This window comes from Spinacia oleracea, chromosome 1 (assembly GCF_020520425.1).
Source record: "Spinacia oleracea cultivar Varoflay chromosome 1, BTI_SOV_V1, whole genome shotgun sequence".
Classification (NCBI taxonomy): Eukaryota; Viridiplantae; Streptophyta; class Magnoliopsida; order Caryophyllales; family Amaranthaceae; genus Spinacia; species Spinacia oleracea.
This window is the reverse complement of record NC_079487.1, coordinates 43735516-43744998: the sequence shown is the minus strand read 5'-3', so window position 1 is coordinate 43744998 and position 9483 is coordinate 43735516. Positions and strand designations below refer to the sequence as shown.

The following is a 9483-nucleotide window of genomic DNA, read 5'->3' as shown; positions in this document are numbered from 1 at the left end:
TGGATATTTTTATTAATTAATTATTAATATTATACAATTTCATTCAAAATCAAAGACCCTAATAATTAAAAAATATATCTAAAATGAAATTCAATCCAAAAAAAAAAAAAACTAATCTAATCTAATCTAATACTTCCTCCGTTCCGGAAATATCGCACCATTTGTTTTTTACACTATTTATACTAAGACTTTAGCTATTTTTTGTGATTTGTACGTAAGGAAATTTTAGTCATGTGGAGTCATGTTAGATCCGTATCGATATATATTTTCTAAATATTAATTTTTTATAATTTTTACTTGCACATGATTTGAGATATTAAGAGTCAAAGTAATGGTTAGAGGCGTAAAAGTCAACCATGATGCGATATTTCCGGAACGGAGGAAGTATATAAAATAGAACAATTGGTATCTATAGGAGTTTTATTTTAACTAAACAATTTAATAGAATCTGTGAATCGCACGGCTAAAATCTACAAATAGAAAAAAGTTGATGGAAAATGTATTTTAATCAAAGTAGAGAGGGAGTTTATTATAGTGGTTATCCCTAGAAGAAATTATCTATATTAAATAATTAGAAGGTATGATAGAAAAGTTATTTAAAATAAAAGTATGCTCATAATAAAATACGACCGAAAATAGCAATGTTACTTGTGTGATTTCATACTCTTTGGTACTTTCTCTCTGTTACACCAATCTTATCCCAGGAATATCATACTTCGTATATAAATATGCAGGACATCTGACGGCTCCACCTTCCTCTTCTTTCTCTCTTCATTCTTCAATATACTCCGTATATTTCATGCAAACCTATAAAAATTCAAAAAACCCTTGGAAAAAATGAAGCCATCAAAGATATTATTGTCATTTTCTACAATTGTTCTCTTATGTGCCTTACTCTTCACCACGTATTTTCGTTCTAAAAGCGAAAATGGGTATGGTTCTAAATTATGGGAGTTAGATGTTCTACCCATAGAAGGCGCTTTTGGGCCAGAAAGTCTCACGTTTGACCCTGCCGGAGATGGGCCGTATGCTGGCGTATCCGATGGCCGGATTATAAAGTGGGTCCCGCATCAACGACGCTGGGTGGACTTTGCCTTCACTTCTCCTCTTAGGTGCGTCTCCTTTCAATCAATATTTTATAATGTTTGATCTTTAATTATGATTATTAGTGTATATGATAAAGATTATCATATTGGATTAAAATAAAATTAGTGCATGATCTGAGATGCTGTTTGTTCCCCGAAATCAATGCATGTTACTAATGCCTAGCATCATGATTCATGGGAAATTGCTGTAACTTGTAATTAAGTGGTGAATTTCATACTTTGTTACTTATATTGATTACTAGATTTTAGCCCGTGCGATACACGGATTCTATTAAATTGTTATGTTTAAATAAAAATCATATGTATATACCACTTTTATATATTAAATTATATTAGTTTTTTATTTTGCATTGAATTTCATTTTAGATTTTTTTTTTATTATGAAAGTGTTTGTTTTTGGATGAAATTGTATATGCGTAATATTAATAATAATTAATAAAAAATATCTACGTGAAAGTTAATCATTTCTTTACGTGGCACTCGACTTTTTTAATTCAAAATTAATTTTGAAATCTAATTTTTCATTGGCCGAAACCATTAGATTTTTCTATGTGGCGCTCTAATATTGGATTAATATTTGATTTTAAATTGAATTTTATTTAATTTATTTTAGATTATTGTTTGATTTTGGATGAATTTTATTTTGGATTTATTTTTTAATTATTAGAGTGTTTGATTTTAGTCGGAGTTATATATATTAGTAACTAATTATTAAAATATTTACGTGCCACCTAATTAATTATCTACGTGGAAATCGATTATTTTTTAATTATTAGAGTGTTTGATTTTCGAAGGAGTTGTATATATTAGTAATTAATTAATTAAAATATCTATTGACACCTAATTAATTATCTACGTGTCACTTGATTTTTTAAATTCAAAAAGAAATTAGAAATATTATTTTTCATTGGCCGAAACCATTAGTAATCCTAGGTGGCGCTCTAATATTTCAGCAAATATTCCTCCATTGGCCGCAGCCATTAGATTTTTCTACGTGGCGCTCTAATATTGGATTAATATTGATTTTAAATTGAATTTTATTTATTTTATTTTAGATTATTGTTTGATTTTGGATGAATTTTATTTTAGATTTATTTTTTAATTATTAGAGTGTTTGATTTTAGATTGAGTTGTATATATTAGTAATTAATTAATTAATTAATTAAAATATCTATGTGGCGCCTAATTAATTATCTACGTGGCAATCAATTATTTTAAAATTATTAGAGTGTTTGATTTTTGATGGAGTTGTATATATTAATAATTAATTAATTAAAATATCTACGTGGCACCTAATTAATTATCTACGGGGAAATTGATTTTTTTTAATTCAAAAAGAAATTAGAAATCTTATTTTTCATTGGTCGAAACCATTAGTAATCCTAGGTGGCACTCTAATCTTTCAACAAATATGCCTCTTTTATATATGTTTATTAGATTATTTATAAGTACTAAGTAGCTTCAATTCGTGGCCTACGGATAAATTATAAGTAGTACTCCGTACTAAGTAGCTTCAATTCGTGGTACTACGGACAAATGTGTATTATGCAGCCTTGTTAACCATCTAAATCGTCTTTTCTGATAATTACATATATGTGACACTATTTATTGTTAGACATTAGACATGTCATTATAATGTATGATAAACCTAATTATAAGTGTTTATACCTCCATATTTAGTAAATTGGGACTCAGGAGGTCATTTTTAAGTTGAGTATGTATACTTATTAATTAAGAAATTTTTCACGTATGGATATGAATGTTTTGTTCGCTTAAAATAAGGTGATGTGATCTAAATATTTTAGAGTTATAAGGTAAGCAATGGGGATTCGCCATTTAAAATTTTCACCCTTTAGACTTACACCTTTTTTTTCCACCTCTTAGGACCTCAAAGTCACAAACTAACTTTCAGGCAAGTTAATCCAAGGTTAACTCACCATTAACCACACTAATAATATGTATTATACATATAAAAAGAGTTAAGCTAATGTTTGGGGGTCCAAACTTTCACATTTTTCACCTTTTAGGACCTATAATTTTATTTTTATTTTTTTTGTATCTTCTGGGACCTCAAACATAAATTATTGTGAGTTAACCATAGTCCAACCTAGTGTTAACCAAATGAAAAATATTATAAATAAAGAAATTAGATACATAAAGTACAAACATAATTTTTTACAAAAAAGTAAAATAAAGTCTCGATCAGCTCTTGCATTTTCTCCATTAACGCCACACTATCCATGTTTATTTTACCAAAATTTGGGAAGTAATGTCGAAATATGATGCAACATACAACTCACTCGTTGAACACCAAGACTAGCATCAATTTACATAGCATGTCGAAAAATAATAATAAGAAGAAAACGTGGACACATACGAACTACCTAACAACATCACAAAAGAATACCAGATTAATTTTCACTAAGTTCCTAACGAAGAACACGAACTCAAAAAAACCTGGAAATGGTGCGACCTTAAATTCACTGAATAATCAGTACTTTGTTGGTTAAGTCCGATTGAAGATGGTAGATGAAGATAATTCATCAATTGGGTGAAAATCAAAATAATAAAATAAAGCGTGTCAAATTTTCGACTGAAGAACAACGAAATCAATCAAGAATCGCCATCAACCCAATAAACATTGAACCCGTAAATCTAGTGAAGGTAGGTGAGTTTGAGGGGAGCCGTTGATTTTGTTGGTGGGTTTGTTGCTTTTACTCCACAACGAATTTCTTCGATTGCTTTTGAGAAGAAAGATGAAGCTGGTGTTGAAGATTCTAGGGGTTTGGTTGAGATTACTTTGATTATCTCTAATGAGCGTTGGAAATATGATTCCATTCGTGATGAATATGACATTACTTGTCTATTTTTGAGCTTTTTTGTTTGAATTTTATGGTGATTGCGAGTGGGAGATTTGAAAGACAGATTTGAAGATTTTGGGTGATGATCAATGGAAGGAGTAATTAATAATAACTACTACAGATTAATTAACACCTACTTTTCACACAAAAAAAAAAAAGATTTGGAATTAGATATTCATTCCTTAAAGAATTTGATTTAATTTCATATCCTAAAAATTGATCTAATTTCCTTTTTTTATCATTAATAGTTGGGCAAACTTTCTATGCTTGTGTCAAATACTTAATTCTCATTTGCTAATGGTTGACATTGATTTACACACAAACCAACCGGTACCTGCAAGGGGACTAACTTTTGTTTGCTTGGGTTATTTTTGACCGGAAAGTTAATAGTAGGTCCGAAACGGTGAAAAAAAAAGGTATAGGTCTCAAACGGTGAAAATTTTAGAATGTGAGAACCCAACTTTATTGTTAATTCAAATTTTATAGGTCTGTTATATCTGGTCTTAATTTTCAATTTCAACCGTATTTCTTCGATGTTACTCCATATGTTCCATGAAAATGTTATATTTTAATATTAATGTGGGCAAAGTTATTTATACCTACTCTGTATTTCAAAAAGAGATACACTTTAACCGGCACGTAGTTTTAGGAGAGTGTTGAATTTATTAAAATAAGATGAAAGTGGGGTAGTTAATGAATTATTTATCGGTTTTTTCATGAAATGCCCCTGAGGTTTGCAATAATGCACCAAATACCCCTGCGCGTTTCAAAATTCATAGAATACCCCTATTAAAACTTAAAGTGCACCAAATACCCTTGGATTTAACGGCCGTTAGTACTCCGTTAGCGTTAATTTACGTTTATGCCCTTATTCACCCAATATTCTACATTTTAACTTTTAAAAAAAAATCTAATGTCTTCTCTCTCATCTCATCTCCTCTGTTCTTCTTAATTACTCGCCCCTCTTCTTCTTCTTCTTCTTCTTCTTCTTCTTCTTCATCGTTTCTCTTCTCTCGCCACCGTCTTCTCCTTCCTTTGCTGCTGCCGCGCTTAGTCCTCTCCTTTCGCCGCCAACCTTCAACCTTCGTCGGCGGAAATGGCGAAAATGGTGGATTCGCAGAACTACCGAGCTTGTATTTCTGAGTAATTTGAGGTGAATTAATGCCAATCCTAATTAACACTTAATGAACCCTAATTAACTCTAAATCCCCTCTCTCCTCTCACCCTCCTCTCTCCTCTCAATCGCACATCTCTTTTTCCTGGGTATCAAAATGGTGAACCCAACCACAATTTTTCCTTCTCAAACCATCTTCATCAAAAATCAATTGCTAACTCAAATCCCAAATAATCGAACCCAAATTTTCTAGTGAATTGAAATCGTGAATTGAAGTTTGATGAACAAGGGGAGGTTTCTGTTAGGTATGGTGATGATGAATATTATGAACAAAGATGAAATTGAAGATGAAATTGTGGATATGTGGGTTAGGCATGTGCCCATGAACATGAATTCAGTTAGGGTAAGGTGATGATGAAGACAGTAGGACATGAATTCATATTTCTGTTGAAATTGAAGATGCTGAATTCAGATTTCATGTTGCCCCTATTTTCTGGGCTGATTTTTTTTGGAATTCGGGGGTTGGATTCGAAGGACGGAGAACAAAAATTGATAGTGTAGAGAGCATAAAGGGTAGCGCAACAATTAAGAGAGAATATAGAACTAGATTTTCGTTTTTTTTTTTTTTTTTTTGCAGATTTTCGTTCTCGAATTCGTTCTTCAGCATTTATGTTCTTCTCTTTGGTTCGAAGGAGCATATGAAATTAGAGGAGATTTTGGAGCAACATTTGTTTGTGTTTTTCAGATTTTGATTTTCGTTGGTTTTCCTATTTTAGATTTTGGAGCTGAGTTCTTCGTGAGCATAGAATAGCAGCGGCAGTAGCAAGGGGCGAAAAACAACAGAATTTAGGTAGATTAGAGAGAGATTATAGACACTGGAATTCGAATTTGTAGTTTAGATTTTCGATTTTAGGAATTAAACTCTCAAAATTTAATATTCTCTTCTTCAATATTATGGGTTTTGTTCTTCAATTTTCAGATGTATTGTTCTTCAAATTCAATTATTAATGGTATAAGCTGTTTGGGTATTTGGTGCAAAAAACTTTGTAAATAGGTGTATACTATGCAAAAAGTTTATAAATAGGTGTATTTGGTGAATTATAAACATGACTTAACGGAGGACTAACGGAAAGTCATAATAGGGGTATTTGGTGAACAATACGGAAAAAATAGGGGTATTCAATGAATTTTGAAACGCGCAGGGGTATTTGGTGCATTATTGCAAACCTCAGGGGTATTTCATGAAAAAACCGATTATTTATTATAGTAAAAATATGATGCATTAAGTGTGGGACCATAAAAAAGAGAGAAATATTAATATAATTGAAAGTGGGGACCAATACTTGTCAAAAAATGAAAGTGTATGTCTCTTTAAAATACGGTCAATTAAGAAAAATGTATCTCGTTTTAAAATTCGGAGGGAGTAATTAAATAAGAGTTTTCTATAAATTTATATGAAGTCCCAATCTTCATCCCACCTTCTCAACCCTAAACTTACATTCTCACGTATCAAACACCGTGTTAGATAATGTACAATGTTGGCGTATGTAAGTTACCTACCTACACTTGTTGGTGATTCTAAAATTCTAGTGTAGTCTCCAATAAAAAAGTACTACAACTACTGCCAGTTTAAGGAATGCGTACTTCAATGTATTTTACTTGGCTGTTAGATCTACTTCATTCCTTGTTTATTTGATAGGTTTTTACGTCAAAAGTTAGGGAAACCAAAATTCATGAAGTTCCAACTAATAATCAATACTCAGTGTCAAAAGCCAGCAAGAATGTGATGTCTAACTAATTTTCTTAATTTAGTTATTTTTTTGGGTTTGTCAAATTCTTAAGAACTCTTTACATACTTCCTTACACGCACCACTGCACCTCTGCATCACCTGATAAAAACCAGACAGACACAAAAACGCATGCCTAAAACTGCAAATATTGGGCCAAAGTCAGCTTTTTCGAGCGTGTTTTGAACTAAAAACATAATTTTGGGACAACGACAACTTATATGTGGATTAATCTCTTTTTCGACCCATTTTCTTTGGTTCGTTTGATGGATGTCGATTGTTGACCGTGTTCTCTTTTGTCAGGGAAGTTTGTAAAAACCAAACGGATCATGAAAAAATGGAGCATAAATGTGGAAGGCCATTGGGCCTACGGTTCAATGAGAAGACAGGGGACCTTTTCATAGCCGATGCATACTTGGGCTTGCTAGTTGTTGGCCCAAATGGTGGGCTTGCCAATAGTGTTGCAACAGAGGTTGAAGGTGTACCTCTTGGATTCACTAATGGGCTGGATATTGATCAACAGACTGGAGTTGTTTACTTTACTTGTAGCAGTACCCGTTATACAAGAAGGCAAGTCCACCCATCTTTGTTTCTTTCTGTTTTTCCGTCTGAAACTTATGCTTCAGCCAAATGCAATAGTTGTCTAGTTGACATGCACTTGGCCATTTAATAACATGTGTTTTGTGTATTTGGTGTGAATGCAATTTGATAAATCATTACTCTAGGGCTTATGGAGTGTTTATTTTGGAAGGGCAGAATTATTAGGTGCATCCAAATATACTTAGCATGCATCAATGCACCATGTACCAACGTACTTTCAAATCATGTGTTATATACGTGTTGTTGAGTGCTTCATAGTTAATAGCACCATAATGTTAACTTCTTAGGAGCACCATTATGTATTAAGTACTCTTGACTCTTGGCTCCTTGGGTGTATGATATACGCATTTATGTGATAGTTGACATCCACTTAAAATTAAGTTTGTACATAGTTTGCGGGTGTTTAATTTGAGAGGGAAGAATTATTAGGTGCACCCAAGAATAACTAGCATAATGCCAACATTTGATCAGTGTCCACAATACTTTCAACTAACTTGTTATGCACAACCACGAATCTATTATGCAAAGAAGATAGATAATTGTCTACCCTCTTTACAATATTATTTCTATATTTGATTAAATAGCATAAATAAAGTTGTAGGTTAATCGGTGATGTTTTTAAAGCTTTGTTTAAAAACGGTCATGGTTTCTATCCTCGTGCCTAACATTAATTTGCCATTTTAGCTTTGACTCTTGAATTACTTTTTTCCTTAAAATATTTGTTTTCCTTGTTTGGAAAATCATTTTGTTTTCTTTATGTTTGAAATACCCATTTTTCTTTTACTCCACCCTATTCAAAATTTCTGGTTCCGTCACTGGTTAGGCAAACATTACACCATTATGCATGTATTTAGTACCCTTGGAAGTACGGTATACGCATTTGTGTATATGTTCTTTCAACACGTTCCTTCCGTCACAGGAGTAACAATTTACACAATTAAGTAGTGCAACAACTACATAGCTTCTTTATCAAGTCCTTGACTTTTGATGTTTCTAAATGATATAGTGTTGTATACATTTGCAGGAAATATATGTCATTGATCCTTAGCAATGATAAAACAGGAAGATTACTAAAATACAACCCTGAAACAAAACAAGTAACGAAGCTTCTCGAAAACCTGACCTTCCCAAATGGAGTATCCTTGAACAAAGATGGGAAATTTCTTCTACTAATCGAGACAACTACTTGTAAACTTCTAAGGTATTGGCTCGAAAACACCTCGAAAGCCGGAATAACTGAAGTGTTAGCTGAATTCCCAGGATATCCAGATAACATAAACAGGAACTCGAAAGGAGAATATTGGGTTGGGATTTATTCAAAGAGAAGCACATTTTTGAAGTGGCTTCTTTCGTTTCCTTGGATTGGACAAACCATTGTTAAACTCCCGTTTAATGTTGTCGAATTGGCTAAGGTTTTTGTTAGATTAAGAGCGATTGGGTTGGCCGCGAAGTTGGATGAACATGGTAATGTAGTGCAACTATTGGAAGATACAAGTGGTAAGTTGAAATTTGTAAGTGAAGTGGTGGAGAATGATGGGAACTTGTGGTTTGGCTCTGTTATTTTGCCCTTTGCTAGTTTGTACAAGGATTTTGATTCACAAAGTTTAAATTAAATTGTGAGTTTATCTTTTGATAAATATGAATATCGATAAGAAATTAAGAATAGAAAGTAACAGTATTACATTCTAACAAGATATATAAACGTATTCGTTTGTAAAATATAGGAAAATTCTCTTTGGTAGCTTTATATTTTTGTAAATTTTCAATGGTAACAAAAAAAATTGTCACTTTTTCTAAAATAGCTACTTCATCACAATTAGTAAAATATACATGTGTTCATGTGTATGGAAGTTATTGTTAGGTGATTTTACGACTGAATTTTCCGACCGTAGGAAAAGTAGTCGGTAAAATTTGGTTTTACCGACTAAATAAAAGATGGTCGTTAAATTTAATTTTTACCGACTAATAATTGGTGGTCGGTAATTTACGACTACTTTACAGGTAAACTACGACTA

At 32.2% G+C, this 9483-nt stretch overlaps 1 protein-coding gene across 1 annotated transcript; it reads left to right on the top strand.

Annotated features, from left to right (window-relative positions):
- Positions 1–688: 688 nt before the first annotated feature.
- Positions 689–9105, top strand: LOC110800600 (protein STRICTOSIDINE SYNTHASE-LIKE 10). The gene is made up of 3 exons (XM_022005912.2): positions 689–1112; positions 7172–7438; positions 8493–9105. The coding sequence occupies exons 1-3, from the start codon at positions 838–840 to the stop codon at positions 9079–9081; spliced, it is 1131 nt and encodes a 376-aa protein (XP_021861604.2). The 5' UTR covers positions 689–837; the 3' UTR covers positions 9082–9105.
- The last annotated feature ends 378 nt before the right edge of the window (positions 9106–9483 follow it).